Source organism: Sorex araneus, chromosome 1 (assembly GCF_027595985.1).
Source record: "Sorex araneus isolate mSorAra2 chromosome 1, mSorAra2.pri, whole genome shotgun sequence".
Taxonomy (NCBI): domain Eukaryota; kingdom Metazoa; phylum Chordata; class Mammalia; order Eulipotyphla; family Soricidae; genus Sorex; species Sorex araneus.
In genome coordinates, this window is record NC_073302.1 from 55,649,821 (window position 1) to 55,667,178 (window position 17,358).

Consider the following 17,358-nt stretch of genomic DNA (forward strand, 5'->3'; position numbering starts at 1 on the left):
TACTGGTGCCCGCTCAAACAAATCAATGAGCAATGGGATGACAGTGATCTTATTTAAAGAAATTTACTTAGAGAAATGTGAGAGAAGAAAAAGATGGGTTCTTGAAAGAATATGGGATTCCCCAAAAAGGTAAAACTTAAAGAGAAAAATTTAAAAGAATTCTTAAAATTGCATATCAAAAGTAAAATCAATTTATTTACTTGGTAAAATTGCAAAGTTATACACTAAATCTATAAAATATTTTAAATTTCAAGTGACACAAATTAATAAATTATAGGATATCCTAAGTGGGTGGACCAGAAAATATAATATTAAGATGATATATTCTCAAAATGGGTCTGTGATTCAATGCAATCTTTAGCAAAATAATTTTAGCTTTAATATATTTATATGAAATATTAAAGTTTATTCAAAACTTCCAATGTAAATGAAACAATCAGAAGAGGAAACGTAGCAAAGAAAATTTGGAGTACATAAATACCCTAACTGCAAAACTTAACTATTAACACAAGGTGAAAGAGGTCTGAAGATACATTCATAAGTTAAAGGAACTGTTTTATCTGTAGGATCAGAGGAAAATTCTATATAAAAGAATGAAACAGCGTATTTATAGATGATATGATATATTAAAAATACTCCATTAAAATGATATTTAAAATGAGTGCAACAAAATGGATGGATGCAAAGTCAACATACAAAAACTATTAAATTCTCTAGTGTAATAATGTGAATAAATTAAGAAAGTAATAACATTTATAATTATATCCAAAATAATAAAATACTTTGGAATGAGCTCAACAAAGGAGGCAAAATCCCTATATTACTATCACTAAAAAATACTGGTAAAACCAGTAACAAAGACATAAAGCGATGGAAAGATATCCCATATATATGGAAGGGAAATTAATATGCCAAAATATATAAAAGTGGTACTGGAGGGATAGTACAAGGGTTAAGGCATACCACCGAGCCCACTTCAATTCACAGCATGACACCAGGATTATCCCTGAACACCACTGAGTGTGGCCCCCACAAAAAAACCATTGTACCAATAGCAACATCCAATCAAACTCTCTATAATAAGTGAAAGGAAATAAAAAAAATTGCTAAACTTTATATGATTAACAAAATACCCAAAATACTTATGGCAATCCAAAGGGATAGGAGAAAAAAGGAGGGGAGGTGTAGGTATACCATTCCTTGACTTCATACCACACAAAAGTGACAGTAAATCAAACTAAATGGTTTGAAATAAAAAGGTACAGGAAATAAATAGGGCACAATTGAAAGGTCAGAGATAAACCCACATTTATCAATATTAATTTTGACTAAGGACCTAAAAACAGAGGTTCTCAACATTTTGTTCTATTTTAGGTAAACAAATTAGTGCAAACAAACTGAAAATATCTCACATTGTACCTGAGGGTAGGTACCATCACTCTCTCTGGACCATTCTAGCAACCTAGAAAGGCAGGCGAGTTAGAGGCGAGGTTGGGGAGCGGGGAAGTAGTGTGTGTGGGGGGGGGTGTGAAGTGGAGGAGGCCCATTTTGTTTATTGAAGTTTATTTTAGTTTATTGAAGGGGGGAAAAAAGAGTTTCTGCAACAAATTTTGTTTTGAAATCTGAACAGTCATCTGCAAAAGAATGAAGATGCCCTCCTCTTTTATTTCAACTCCTAAAATAAACTCAAGATAGAATCACTGTCACTGTCACTGTCATCAATGTCATCGCTGTCATCCCATTGCTCATCGATTTGTTCGAGCGGGCATCAGTAACGTCTCTCATTGTGAGACTTTTTGTTACTGTTTTTGGCATATCCAATACACCACGGGTAGCTTGCCAGGCTCTGCCGCTCAGGCAAGATATTCTCGGTAGCTTGCCGGACTCTCTGAGAGGGGCGGAGGAATCAAACACGGGTTGGCCAAGTGAAAGCCCTACTGCTGTGCTATTGCTCCAGCCCATAAGATAGAATAAAGATCATTAAAAACATATGAGATATTCCTGCAGGGCAAGTGCTTCAGCAGCCTGACGGTGCCTTCAGACTTCCTGATAACCCAAAATTGCCACTGTGCCTTTGGCTAGACAACAACAACTTGGGGCCAAGTTTACCAAGAAATTAAATGGCCAAAAGTTAGGTATGTGGGAGCCACACCCACAAACCACCTCGGGCTCAGCTAAACAAGCTCATCTACTGGCCTTATTTCAGAGACCATAAATCTTGAAAGAGATCAAAAGCCTCAGTTAGGGCCAGCACTGTGGGCAAACAGGCGAGCGGGCACACCCTGCAGGGCGTATGCCAATACTTTATTTCCCTGGAAAAGTTGGGAACATGGGTCATGATCCAGAGACACACAAAAGAATCTCTGAACTGAGCGGCTCTCTGCAGAGATGCCTCCAAACTTTAAGCCAGGCCGACTTCACCGAGGTGCCTCAGACAGTGGCAGGTGTCAACCCTCCACCTGCCCCCTAAAAACCCCGGCAGCCACCAACTTCCAGAACCCAATGAGAAGTGCAGGTACTTAGGTTCAGTGATGGCAAATTTCAGGCCTCAAGAGATAGGGGATGGGACAGTCCTTCTCATCAACCCTCTTCCCCTGTCCCCAGTCTCCATGGGACCCTGGAGGTCACAGGTCACAAACTGCCTCTGGCTGCTACTTAAGCTCCTTAACAGCCATGATCCAGAGACACACAAAAGAATCTCCGAACCAAGCTACTCGTTGCAGAGATTTCTCCAAACTCCAATTATCTAAAATTTTAGAATTCCAGGACTACATAGCCACTCTCGCAGCAGCACGAAATCTTATGCTATTCATAACAAGCAATACAAAAGACAGTATGGGGGAGATTGTCTGCCATAGAGGCAGGGGGAGGGGTGGGATGGGGGGGATAGTGGGGTTCTTGGTGTTAGAAGATGTGCACTGGTGGAGGGTTGGGTGATCAACCTTTGTATAGCTGAAACTCAAACAGAAAAGCTTTGTAACTGTATCTCACAGTGATTAAAAATAATTTTTTTTAAAAAAAGTAATGTGGAGTTCATGCCCAATTCAATCAGCTTAATCAATGGCTGAATAAATAGCAGTACTCTTACATTAAAAAAAATGAGTTAACATAGGTGAAACGTTCCATAACTTAATATTAGAGATTTTTGTGGCATGAGAGAGGTAAAGCTCATACCTAACATCAAGGGAAATGAAAGTAAAGATAAATAATAGGATCTGTATTAAAATAAAGGTCAGAGAGCTAGCATAACACATAAGGCACTTGCCTTACAGTCACAATCTGGACTCAATCTCTAGCACTGCGTATGAGCCCCTGAGCACCAACTGGTGTAATCCCTATGCACAGAATCAGGAGGAGTAATTCTTATGCACAATCAGATCCGGCCCCCAAACAAAAAAATATATTAAAAAAATGAATAAATAAATTGAAAAGTTTTTTAACAGCAAGGAATATGACCAGAATAAAAATTCTGAACAAAAGGTACCTGTACATAATGTACCTGATATGGAGTTAATATCCACAATATATATTTAAAAAGACCTCAAATTTTTTTAAAAAGATTCAAACAATTCAATCAATAGATTAATCATTTAAATAGACACTTCTCCAATTGAAGGATCACTGTCACTGTCATCCCGTTTCTCATCAATTTGTTCGAGCGGGCACCAATAACATCTCTCATTGTGAGATTTATTGTTACTATTTTTGGCATATCCAATACGCCACGGGTAGCTTGCCAGGCTCTGCCGTGTGGGCACAATACTCTCGGTAGCTTGCCGGGCTCTCCGAGAAGGGCAGAGGAATTGAACACGGGCCGGCCACGTGAAAGGCGAACGCCTTACCGCTGTGCTATCAATCCAGCCCAATTGAAGGATATAGATGGTCAATGTACATGTAAATAAATGTTCACAATTGCCCGTCTTCAAGGAAAAGTAAATTAATATCACAATAGGCTACTACATCAATCCTGTAAACAGCTTCTATCATAGGCAGCAATAAGAAATTTTAGAGTTAGTGTGAAAAAAAATGAACTTTCATTATTGCTGGTGAGAATGTACATTGGTACAACCATTTTGGAAAACACAATTGTGCTACAGATAACAATCTAAAGATAGAGCTATCATACGACTGAACAATTTCATTTTTGCATATCTAACCAAATATAAAAAACATTCGCATTAAAGTTATAACATTACAATGTTTATTGAAGCATTATTTACAATGACTAAAACGAATCACCTGTTGATAAGGGATTAGATTTTTAAAATGTTGTAAATTTAAACAATGGAATATTATCCAGTCAAAAAAAAGAGAAGTTTTGTCATCGGCAACAAAATGGATAGTTTAAAGGAATTAATCAAAATGAAATAAGTCAAAAAGGGTATTTATAAATAATTTCATCTATGTATGAAAAATGATTTAAAAACTTAATGAACAAGCAAAACAAAACAAACAAAAATATTGGGTCACTGATATTAAGGTTTCTTTCAAAGTTGGTAGATAAAAAAATAAAGATAAGAAATTTTCTATTTAAATTTCAGCCTCATTGCTTAGGAAACTAACAATTTTTAATAACTTGAATTAGGTTTAATAAAATGGCACAATGAAATTTAAATCTATTTAAATTTCAGCCTCATTACTTAGGAAAACAATAATTTTAATAACTTGAATTAGGTTTAATAAAATGGCACAGTTTAATACAATGGCACAGTTAATGATCTTACAAAGATCATTAACTCAAGTCAAAATACAAAAACTAATAAAAAATAAAGATGCCAGGAGTGAGTGATTCCTTTGGTCATCACACATGATTTTATTGGCAATGTGCACAGCATACATAAAAAAATACAAAAGAAAACTCCTATAAACACAAATGGAAAAGAAGACAACAATTAAAACTTATAAAAATTCAGAAACTTCTAATTCACCCTATTCAGGATTCATAGAACAGAAGGCTAAACAAAGTACTACTATCTATAATACTTACAAATATTAGTAAACAAAATACCCAAGCAGAAAAAAGTCACAGTTCTAAAAATCAAAATGATAGAATGTCTATTAAAATAGACAAATGAGAATCTGAAAAGTAACAAAAGGACTATCACACCTATCACATTAGAATGTTTGAGGGTTTGGTATTAGGAGAAACTGATACACAATTAGAAAAGTAAATATACCAAAATTCAATTATTTCAATGGTTTAATCAATCCCTGATTGTACACAAACATATCGCAATGTTTTCCTCAAAATGTATTTCCTCAAAAACTGCAAATAATTCATGTACTCAGTGAGACTATCTCTTCCCCACAGACTCAAAATTTAAATATACATAGACGCCACAAACTTGTGAAAGTGCCCAAAATTACCCATGCTTATTGTATTTTAAAACCTTAATTTATATGTAAGTACTTAACCTATATATTCATTTTATGTTTACACATACAACAGAAATTTCACACTGCTATTATTAAAATTTCTGGTCTTCTCTCACAATCTATGGCAAAAGAGAAACTTGCAATTTAATGAAGAAAAAACTGAACCAAACTTTCTGGAGACAAACAGAAATCCTTGCCCCATCTCCCAAAGTATTACTTTGAAAATATGATCAAAATAACACAAGAATACTATACTAATTGAACTTTCCGTCTTCTATGAAAATAAAATTTTACTACAAATAAGGCCCGCTTAGAGAAAACACCATCTATGAACAGAGTATTTTTAAAATTTTTGTGCCTTTCTCTTAAATATCTTATCAACGGACATGGAAAATGTAATATAAAATTATACTACAATGAATTATAGTTACAATTTTTAAATTAAAAAAAATTTAAGCATATTCTAAAATATATAACTTACATTATCAATTTAAATCCTAACTTTAGAAAGTCAAAGCTCATGATTCTAAATATAATTTTTCAAACATTTTATTTCAAAATGCAGTAGTCTTTATTTTTTAATGATTACATTTTAGATAGCTATTTGAAGTCAGTTTCCTGCTTTTCAACATCAATTTTTAAAAAGCTATGGGTCTTAAGCGAAGGCACATAAATTAATGCAAGTCCCCACTAGTAGATCTGAATATATAACTTGCTACATAAAGAAAATAAAATGTAATAAACCTCCTACAAGAAGTTAGATATAAAATAACAGTGAATTCCATTCCTATTTCATACCTTTATTCTTGCATCAATGCTACATTTTTCATTTCTCCAATGTGCTTCCTGCTTCCTCAGTTTCTCCAGTTCATTTAGCAGGTCAGTGCAGCGGGTATTTAATTTCTCATTTTCCTCCTCCAGATTTTTTATAACCAGTCTGCTATGCTCTTCCTTATTCTGCACACACTCCTTAGTGTCCTGTAGAACAGTACCACCAGGGCCGATAAACAAAACAGGAAAAAAAGGTGATAACTAATCAGCAAATACAAATGGTGCAGTTTTACCCCCACAGCAGCTTTTTCTATATTTGATGGCCAAGGTCACCTGTATACTTTTATTGGCCTCTTTTCATGCAGGTGGAAGGGTTATATTTTTTCGCTGGATGACAGCTTTGATGAGTACACATTTGCAAAGAGCCCATTAATTGATCAAGCTGCCTTTGATGCTGTCCCCAGCTATTTTTGAGACCCACAAGACATATCCTCCCAGACCTGGGTTTTATCAATTAATAATGCTGGTCCCATCAGAATCTAATTACAAGAAGCCACATATTCACACTCCTACTTTCTTAGCTCCATTTCCATCATTAACTATTTATCTGAAAGTTATAAAGCTTGGGGTGTTAGCTTGAAAGCATATTTCTTAGAGTTTCTGCATAAGAGAAAACTGAACAGTACAGCAGGGCCTAAGGCAATTTTTCCTCCGAGCTTGTCACTCTGTACGACAAAGACTGAAAGAGCTTAAAGCAGGACTTCAAAGACAACGGTACTGTAAAATTACATACAAGTCAACATACCTTAACTTCTTGACTTTTATCTATAATTTTTTTCTGCAAGTCAATGAGTTCGTTTCTTAAGAAAGCATTTTCTTCATCTACTGTAATCTTTCGTTTTAGGAGGTCATTTATGTCCTGTTTCAATCCAGATTCACTCTGCAAAAAAATACTTAAATTATTGGCGAACTGATATTTCCATGACAAAAATATTTTATTTAAAAAGTATTACATTTTGGTTTTAGGGCTTCTGTTCTGTTTTGTGGTGCCAGAAATTAAACGTGGGGCCTCACATACACAACAAGGCAAGAATTCTACTATTGAGCTACATCCCAATCCCCTAAATTTTATTTTACAATTCAGGACTGGGAGGATAACCCAAAGAACTGTGGCATATATTTGGCATTCACAAGACCTAAGTATCCTCTAGAATACTTCTGGTAACAAGTAAAATTGCATTGCTACGACTAGCAATTGTTGGAAGTGGCCCCCAGACTCCCTGAGCACTGCCTTGGGAGGCCTCCAAAACACATACTTTTACATTTTGATTGATAAGTATCAACTTTCTTCTATTATCAGACCTATTCTCAAAATTCCATTTCCTTTGATATTCCCATGGACTTCCATGTAAACACAGAACATACATAAACAATTACATATCAAGTATTAGGCTACATTCAGGATGCAAACTTTTACACTTAGAAATATAATGGCAGGAATAGAAAATTTTTATATAACATTCTAATTAAAGAAAATGTCAACATAGATAAAATAAGAATTACTTGCCTTCACTTGAGTACCATTTGAAAAACCTCTTTTTCAAGAGTTAACTACCAGTTTGTTCATAAATAATATTAAAGAATGAAAACCATGTTTGTCAATAAAAATATCTTGCAATATAGAAAAATTTCAGAATATTAAACCTTCTGTAATTTATAACTAAACTTTTGCTTGCCAGAAATATCTAAATGATATCCAAGGAAGATATATCTGTGACTAGATTTTTAGCTTTTGACTCATATCTTTATACCTTTTTTCTCAAAAATTCACCCATTATTTTTACTTGTGTCTCATCTCTCACCAATGACTACCCAATGCATAACTCAGATCTGATTTTCTCCTGATACTAATCAGCAATTTCTCAACTTCCTATTCAAAGTTTTGACTTGGGTTATCTACTCATATTGTAAAATTGTTATTGTGAAACAATAAAAAATTTGTTATTGTTATTGTAAAATAACACCTAAAATAATATGCTGATACTCTTTTCTTAATTTGTAGGAACCCATGCACTCCTGCAATTCAATTTATTAATCATCCATCATCTGGCTTTATAAGCATATTTAAAGCCTCTATCACCAGCACCCTTTGATCAAACCACATCTGCCTATTGAGTAAAAGAAAGGAAAAAGGCCAAGATGTGATCCTGGGGGCCGCACATGTGCGGCTTCACTGAGACTGCACGAGCATGATTCCAGAGGCCAGCTAAACTACTTTTGGTACCGGCAGCTCTTTGCAAAATGTCTCTGGACTGAGAACTAAGCCTCGGCCCCATGCCTGCCCAAGAAGGGAAAGGTTTTTCTCTCTCGCCTTTTCCTTGCCAGGGGCGGGAGATGGGAAAGGTCGTGGCGACCGCCATATTAAGAGGAACACTGAGAGATACAAGCTTGCAATGATCCAATTTCTGGAAGAAATTTTTCTGGGCTTAGTTGCTAAAATAAAGAAATCCAAAACCACAAGGCTGCAATAGCAGCCGCGCGACCTCTTATCTCTTCACAGCAGGTCTGACTCTAGTGGGAAACTCCTAAGAATAATAGTGAGTTTTTTGTTGAAATACTGAATGTAACCGAAGTCAAGAGAAAGTAAAGTGAAATTTATCAGTTACACAGGCCGGGGGGGAGGGGTAAGGATGGGAGGTATACTGGGATTTTTTTGGTGGTGGAATATGTGCACTGGTGAAGGGATGGTTGTTTCAGCATTGTATAACTGAGACTTAAGCCTGAAAGCATTGAAATTTTCCACATGGTGATTCAATTAAAAAAAAAAGGGGGGCTGGAGAGATAGCACAGCGGGTAGGGCGTTTGCCTTGCACGCGGCTGACCCGGGTTCAAATCCCAGAATCCCATATGGTCCCCTGAGCACGGCCAGGGGTAATTCCTGAGTGCAGAGCCAGGATAACCCCTGTGCATCGCCAGGTGTGACCCAAAAAGAAAAAAAAAAAACAGACAAAAATATATTAACAGGTTTTATTATTAAGCAAATATAAACATAATGTTTTCTTCTCTGGGTTTTGTCTTTTTTTCCTTTTTGGCCACACCCAGCTATGCTCAGAACTTACTCCTAGCTCTGTGCTCAGTGATCTTCGCTAGTGGACTCAAGGGTCCATATGTGATGCAAGAGATTGAATGAGGGTCACTTCATGCGAGGCAAGGCCCTACCCGCTGTAATGCTTCTCGGCACGGACATAACGTTTTCTTATTAAGAAATATCCTCAGGAAAATTCCCTTTTATTCTATCTCTGCTCTATCTCTGATGCTTCTCATATCTTACATATCAATTTATTTTGTTTTCATATTTATTTCATCTCAAACTCTCCCCAAAAAAACCTTGAGGGTAAATTACACTTGAGGCTGAGCTAAGATTCATAAACAGAATAAAAAATGGAGTGAATTTGAAGAATAAGCTGAGGGCATTTTCTTTATTCTGATTGCTTGACACTATAATGTTAATTGCTCATTTAAAAATATTTTAAAAATATTTTAAGTGCAAATACATACAAAAATATGTGATAGTGTCACAAAAAAATCAATTAAAAGAATAGTATTGTGCCCACACTATCCAGCAAAAAAAATAAAAATTTTACCATTACTTTTGGAGGGTTGTTTTTTCTTATGGTTTGGTTTGATGTGGGGGCCACAATATGTGATGTTCAGGACACCCAGTACTATTCTCAGGGAACTAAATGCAGTGACAGGGATTGAACCAGCATCATTTTTTTTTTGTAAGGCAAGAGTCTAAGTCTCTATACTATCTCTTTTGGGTCCTATTTTTGTGTCATTGTGTAACTGATGGACAGCCTCCTAAGCAGTGCTCAGGAAGTCCAGAGTCACTCCAATGGGTAGCTGTTAATAACTTGACTAATTGTGCAAAGCAGCTGATTCAATATTTGTGCTGCTGATGTAGCTCTCCATTGATAGTGGTACTGGGAGCCACAAGTACTGGTACTGGGAGACCCTGAGGTGACATGAATCACTGCACTTTAAGCTATATTCTCAGTTCCTACCATTATTGTTAGAAGTCTCATATATATCCCCTCAGAACTCCTAAGACCTCAAGGTATTTTTTCCCTTATCTTGCATTCATCTGTATTTAAAAATTACAAACAACTCTAATTAACATATTATACAATTTAGCTTATTTTTAATCTCAAGTAAATTAAATCATACTACACATTAATCTATAACTTGCTATTTTTGCAAAACAATATTCATTATTCATCATCTATGCTAATTTGTAACTGCAAATCAATCACCATATTTTATAGTATTACTACATAACATAAATATATATAGTACTGTCATCCATTTCTTGTCAATGCATATTTTAACACTTCTCATTTAGAAGAAAGAGATATACCAACAACAATTCTATGAACCCTCAAGTATGTCTCCTAATACAGATGAGAAAGAACTTCTGCAACCACTATATTTCAAACTGGAGTGTGCAATATAGTAATGGATTATTAAATCAATTTAGTCACCACTATCAGCACTATTGTGTTTTTTGGGCCATACCCAGCTGTGCTCAGGACTCACTCCTGGCTCCGCACTCATGGATAAATCTTCATAGGCTCAGGGGACCATACAGAATACTGTGGATCGAACTCAGGTTGGCCACATGCAAGGCAAGCACCCTAACTGCTGGATTATAGATCCTGCCCCAGACTACAAGCATTTTTAAAAAGTATAACAGCAACTCACATGAAATGGCAAAACAGTATCAATAAATGCCACTAACGTACAGTTAGAAATAAAGTACATGTAACAGAAAAAAATACTTTATCAGTTTATATCCTGGCTTTCCAGAGAGATACATGAATCCCTCATAGATTCATATATGATAGTGAATCATAGGGGAGAGGAATGACTGGTGAAGAGTTCATGGTGCACAACAACCACCATTACAGCTCAAAAATCTGATCCTGCTGGAGGAGAATCAAGACCATAGAAATAAGAGCACAACATCAACACTGAAAGACTTCTCTGCTTAGAGAAACTGACTCAGAGATTAGACAAACAAGAGACACAGACACAGACACAGACACACACACACAGACACACACACACACACACACACACACTCTTACACACACCATCACCACCACCACCACCACCAACAGCAACAACAACAAGAAAAAGACAAACAATGAAAAGCTGAGTCCCTGATGTTTTCATCCTAAGGAAGCCAGCTGATTTGTTACATATCCTGCTTTCTCCAAGTACCAGATACCAGAGGAGCAATCAAGCAACAAGAAACAACAAGAAAACTTTAACACAGACTTAAACAATTACTCTAGGCATCTTGGTTTGCAATACAGTTAATGATAGGGTTTCATGCATAACACAATTGAGCACCACACCCTCCCCAAGTTTCCACTTTCCTCCATCTCAATTCTAGTTTCACCAGCACCCCCTTCCCCCTCCGCCCCCCCTCCTCCAACTGCACCCTTCCTTCCTAGCCTACCTTCCATCCCTGCAGGTTAAGCTTCCTACTGAAGACCATTATCAGTTTTGGTTGCCTTTGGGCATTGCTTAAACCCCCCCGACTTTGCTTCTTTTTATCCCACACATGAGAGGTCATTCTGCATCTGTCCCCATCCCTCTGACTAACTTTAGTCAGCATGATACTATCCAGATCTACTCATAAAGCAGAAAATTGCATTATTTCATCTTTTCTTATAAACTAGTAGTATTGTATTGGGTACATATACCACCGTGTCTTTATCCAGTCATCTGTTCTTGGACATTAAAGCAATTTCCAGATTTGAGCTACTGTGAACAGTGCCAAAATGAACATAGTAATTCAAATATCTTTCTGAGGAGTTTTTGAGCCCTAGGGGAATACACTCAGAAGCAGAATTGCTAGGTCATATGAAAGTTAAATTCCTAGTTTTCCGAGAAATTTCCATATTGTCTTTCCCAAAGGCTGGATAATTTAACATTCCTACCAGCAGTAAATGAGGGTCCTTTTCCCCACATTCATGCCAACACTGATTGTTTTTGTTCTTTGAGACATGTGCCAATCTCATTGGTATGAGATAACTTGTTGTTTTGATTTGCATTTCCCTGATGATAAGTGATAAAGATAATTTTTTCAAATACCTTTTGGTCGTTCTGTATATCATCTCCGGAAAAGTTTCTATTCATTTTTGATGGGACTGGTTGTTTTATTCTTGTCAAGTTCTACCAGTGCTTTATGTATTTTGGATACTAAAACTATTAGATGTGTGGCTAAATATTTTTTCCTACTCTGTGGAATGTCATTTTTGGTTTTTGTTTTGGGGTTACATAGAGCTTACTCACTCTGCAATCAGGGATTCATCTTAGCACGCTCAGGAGACCATATGGGCTGCCAGATATCGAACCCGGCTTGCCTTCATGTGAAGTAAATGCCTTGTTTCATGAAGCATTTCACTGGCCCATAACTATAATTTTAATTTTTCCTGTTTTATTAGTGCATATCATTGTGTACAACATCAAACAGTATAAAAATAGGTTAATAAGTATGACCTCATACCATTTTCCTATTCGAAGTCTTATCTTCCTTCAAGATTTATTTTTCCATAAAAGCTTCTCCCATGACAGTAGTTTCTACATTTCTAAATTTCTGAATTGCCTACATTAAGCATTTAAAACATACAACATACTACCTCATTATGTTAATTGTCTACATATTCATACTCTCTTGCAAACCAAATCAGCAAATGTTTATGAATGCGACTGACAATGAATGCCAAATTCCATCATGTGAACATTTATGCTGTTAATAAAATGTCCATAGGCCTATCTTTTACAAAGTTAACTGACAAAACTTAAGCATTCTCCTCTAACTCAGAAACTATTTAAATTCTAGGAAAGAAAGAGCAATTAACCATGTAGCTTCAGTTAGAAGAACTTGCACATTAAGGTGAGCTAGCCATAACAGGAATCAACAACATAAATGACACCAACAAAAGCTCTTTCACAAGTTATTTTGGAATTTGCATGAATTTTGTGTCCACAAGCCCTTCTTAATTTATTAGTTTTTTATAAACCTTAACAGGACAGGAGATAATGCTCAACGAGCTTTGCATGTGGGTGATGAGGGTTAGATCCCTTGAATCATATGGTCCCCTGAGAACTTCCAGGAGCAATCTCAGAGCAGGAATATGCACAAAGCCAACAAGATGTAGTCTAATTCCTATATTCCCCCCAAAATAAACTAAAAAATTAGTTAACTGTAACTACCATATTGGAATACTTGATAAATCTGAAAGTAATAATTAATAAATTAGACAAAGATACACTCTCAAGAGAAGATGATAAAACCTTGAAAATTTGTAGTTAATGAAGTTCACCATATTATCTTATTAAAAATGTACACTTGATCTACTTAAGTAATGAAAGCAGAGATATATAGAATTACAGTTCATTTTCAAACTTAGCTTAATTCGACTATTTCAACCAATTTCTTCTGCATAGAACAGGATTCTTATTGATCTGAATTGAATTACTATGAATTCAGAGGAGTTAAAAATATAAAGAGTGAGAACAGACAGTATATCTGAAGCAAACAGCTTATTATAGATAAGATATAAAATGGCTAATTCACATGATGGTCAAGAAAAGTCTACAGAGTAAGAAGAGAACAACAGAGAGGCCAGAGAGATAAAACAGAGGTTAAGGTACTTGCCTTGCATGTGGCTGATTCCAGTTCAATCCCTGGCACTACCTATAGATCCCTGACCACCACCAAGAATTGTCCTTGAACACCCACCAGATGTGATCCCAACCATCCAATCCCCAAATAAAAGAAGAGCATAGAGTATATCTGAAAAACTGAGGGTGGGGTCACAGTAGCATAAGATATAAAACTCCATAAAGCTATACTTCAGCATAGTTGATGTATTATTCATATAATTTGCTTTCAAACTACACTGGAAAGTTATAATAAAAAACAATGAAACCACAACTGAAAAATGGAAAACATAAAAAAGGAACTAATTGCAACCAAGAAAGAAAATTTATTTCAGACCTTAAAGTTGATAAAACTAAAGCACAGACTTACTGAAAGAAGCTAAACAGCAACTATAAAACTAATGTCAACAAAATACAAGTTATAAAATTAGGTTATAATTCTGACATTTTTCTACAACCTGCCAAAAAGTTATTTTGTGTGAAACTACCTGAGAACTTTTTTAGGTAAATAAGACAAACTGAAAGTATTGTTAGTAATGTAACTGGATTTTATAGGTGATAAGCTTGGAAAATTTGGAAATATCTATTTAATATAACTCAACGGAATAGTAAGAGCACAGTGGATGGACTTCCAACTTCTGTTTCAGCATGTAACTAATTTGGAAATTCTCTCTACCACTAACACAGCATGAAAAAACTAAGCAAGAAGGACACAGGCGGGCTGGAGTGATAGCACAGCGGGTAGGGCATTTACCTTGCACGCGGCTGACCCAGGTTCGATTCCCAGCATCCTATATGGGCCCCTGAGTACCGCCAGGAGCAATTTCTGAGTGCAGAACCAGGAGTAACCCTGTACAATGTGGGTGTGACCCAAAAAGCAAAACAAAACAAAACAAAACAAAAACACAGGCAGTTTTCCTTGGATCCATCAGAGAACTACAGTCATAGCTATATAGGCATAACTGTGCCTAATAATACTGGAGATTCAACAAAGAATCATAATCTATCAGAGCAGATGCACTGGAGCAATAAGCTCTTTAGGACTCAGTACTGGGGTAGGAAAGCCTAATCTGTAATGAATTAATTGCTGGAAGATCAGAGTAGGCTAGTTAACATTTCCAGAACAGCCTTTATATTAGGGGAATTCTCACACTTGCATGACTTCTATGAACAAGACCCTTGTCATGTAGTAACGTTGAAGAGAGAATAAAAAGCCTCTTCCTATTTCCTATAGGGAAAAAGAAGCTATACTTAAAGTGTCCAAAATATTCAGTTTTTTCTAACAATGTCTGCTCTCAACTGGCAAGAGTCAATGGGGCTTTTCCAGAGCTTAACCAACCTGAAGGAAGTATCTACCAACTCCAGAACATTCTAGTGCTCCTGTCTTTTGTAAGGGCAATAACACAAAATAAAACTGAAAAAAAAATATTTGTGAAGCCACAGCAAGGGGCACAAGCTCACTAAGGAGTCAAAATGTAATCATATAACAATGAGATCATTTACCCTTCTTCTGACATCTCATCACCACATCAATAGTGCTTCAGTATAATAACAGGGGAATACAACAGAAAGAACTGTATATATCAGATGATAATTAAAAAGTCTCTAGAAAAATCTCAATAATAAAAAAGGACACCAAAGTGAAGGTTAACCTCTGACACACGCAGCTACAGCAAACAATATATACAGCCTAACCCTTAGCCCAGTAGACATAAAACCTCACACTACAGGCATCAGCATCAGTATTTCTTACTCATTTGGTTAATATTCCTGTATGAATTTGGCTAGAGCATAGTGCCAGTTTTCATAGTTCACAGGACCAGTTCGATGTAGCTATGAATAAAGTTTTTAAATATGACTAGAATTTCAATTGGTAGACTTTGTTGCTTTTCTTTTTAGTTTGTTTATTAAAACACCATGATTTGCAAAGCTATTCATAATATGGTTGTTTCAGGCATACAATGTTCCAATACCAATCCCATCATCAGCATGACCTTTTCTTCCACCAATGTATCCAGCTTCCCTCCCACCAACCATCCTGTCCCTAAGTAAGTACATAAAAGCTTTATTTCACCGTGCTTGTGCCAAGAAAACTTAGAGGGATGGCAAGTTGAATTATTAAAAGAAAATCAATGAAAGTTCGTTTTTGATTATTGTTATATGAGTTTAAGATATATAAATAAATTAAAATCATTTAATATAGTATTATCCCTACGGTAATGTATAAAAGTTTTCAATTCTGGTATCTAAAATATATCTCATTAACAAGTTTTTGGTTTGGAGGCCAGACCTGTTAGTTCTCAGGGTTTACTCCTACCTCTGTACCGAGGAGATTGGAGGACCCATAGGATCACATGGCATGCCAAAGACCGAACCCAATTCAGCAGGGTGCAAAGCAACTGCCCTATCCTCTGTACTATCTCCAGCCCCTACTTAATTAACTTTTATTTTGTTCTCATTCTGGTAATAATCATGGCTGTCATTATAAAACTATTTTTTTAATTCTTCACATACATTTTGGAATTTACAAAACATTACCTGTTTTAAAATTTTACAGTTGTAAAATTTACATGTAAGCCTACAACTGTAAAATGTAGTTAGAGTGAAGAGAATTAGAAAATTTAAAGAGTAAAAGCAAGTTGCCAGGGCTGGAGTGATAGCACAGCAGGTAGGGCGTTTGCCTTGCATGCAGCTGACCCAGGTTCAATTCCCAACATCCCATATGGTCCCCCGAGCACCACCAAAAGTAATTCCTGAGTGCAGAGCCAGGAATAACCCCTGTGCACTGCTGGGTGTGACCCAAAAATAAAAAATAAAAAATAAATTTTTAAAGCAAGTTGCCCTTTAACAGTAAAGTGTTTTATCAAAACAAGAGAATACTGGTTTTAAACTAAAGAATATTTTGTTATAGGTACTGTTTAAGTGTTTGATGATACAGACAAGAGAGTAAACATACCTTCCTTTACAGGGCAACCATAAGGACCATGAGTCAATGCCATATTCAATGCCATGTGCTGAGAAGTTTATCCTGCACTTTTTAAAGCCCTTTTAATGCTATTTGTAAAGTTGATTTCAAGGCTATTAAATTCCCTAAGCTGTTTCCTGTCCCTGAAGTTCTATATTGTTCCTTCAAATCTGAATGATCGTCTAGCTGGACGATCATGAAAACCTCACCTATTTTGGTGAGGTTTTCATGTTGTTGAGTTTTTTTTACAGTATCCCATCATTCTCTGGTGCAGAGTTTCATTTGATAGATCTCCTGTGAGTCTTACAAGTTTTCTTTTACACATAAGTGGTTTTATTGATCTCGCTGCTTTCAATGTTTTGTCTCTATCTTTGGAATTTGTATAATTTAAATATAATGTGTCTTTGAATTTTTCTAGTTGAGCATATTTTCACTGGGATTCTGGGTCTTTTAGATCTAGGTCCCTGCAATCCTAAAGTCTAAGTAATTCCTCTCTATCATTTCTTTAA

At 35.9% G+C, this 17,358-nt stretch overlaps 1 protein-coding gene across 5 annotated transcripts in view; it reads right to left on the reverse strand.

Annotated features, from left to right (window-relative positions):
* The window catches only part of CNTLN (centlein), a 277,959-nt gene that overhangs the window by 189,606 nt on the left and 70,995 nt on the right, over positions 1–17,358 (reverse strand). For all 5 annotated transcript variants that reach the window (XM_055123768.1, XM_004600347.2, XM_055123767.1 and 2 more), the window contains exons 4-5: positions 6,953–7,087; positions 6,175–6,354 (exon numbers count right to left, since the gene is read on the reverse strand). In XM_055123768.1, coding sequence (XP_054979743.1) covers positions 6,175–6,354; positions 6,953–7,087 — 315 coding nt within the window. The remainder of the gene's footprint in view (positions 1–6,174; positions 6,355–6,952; positions 7,088–17,358) is intronic.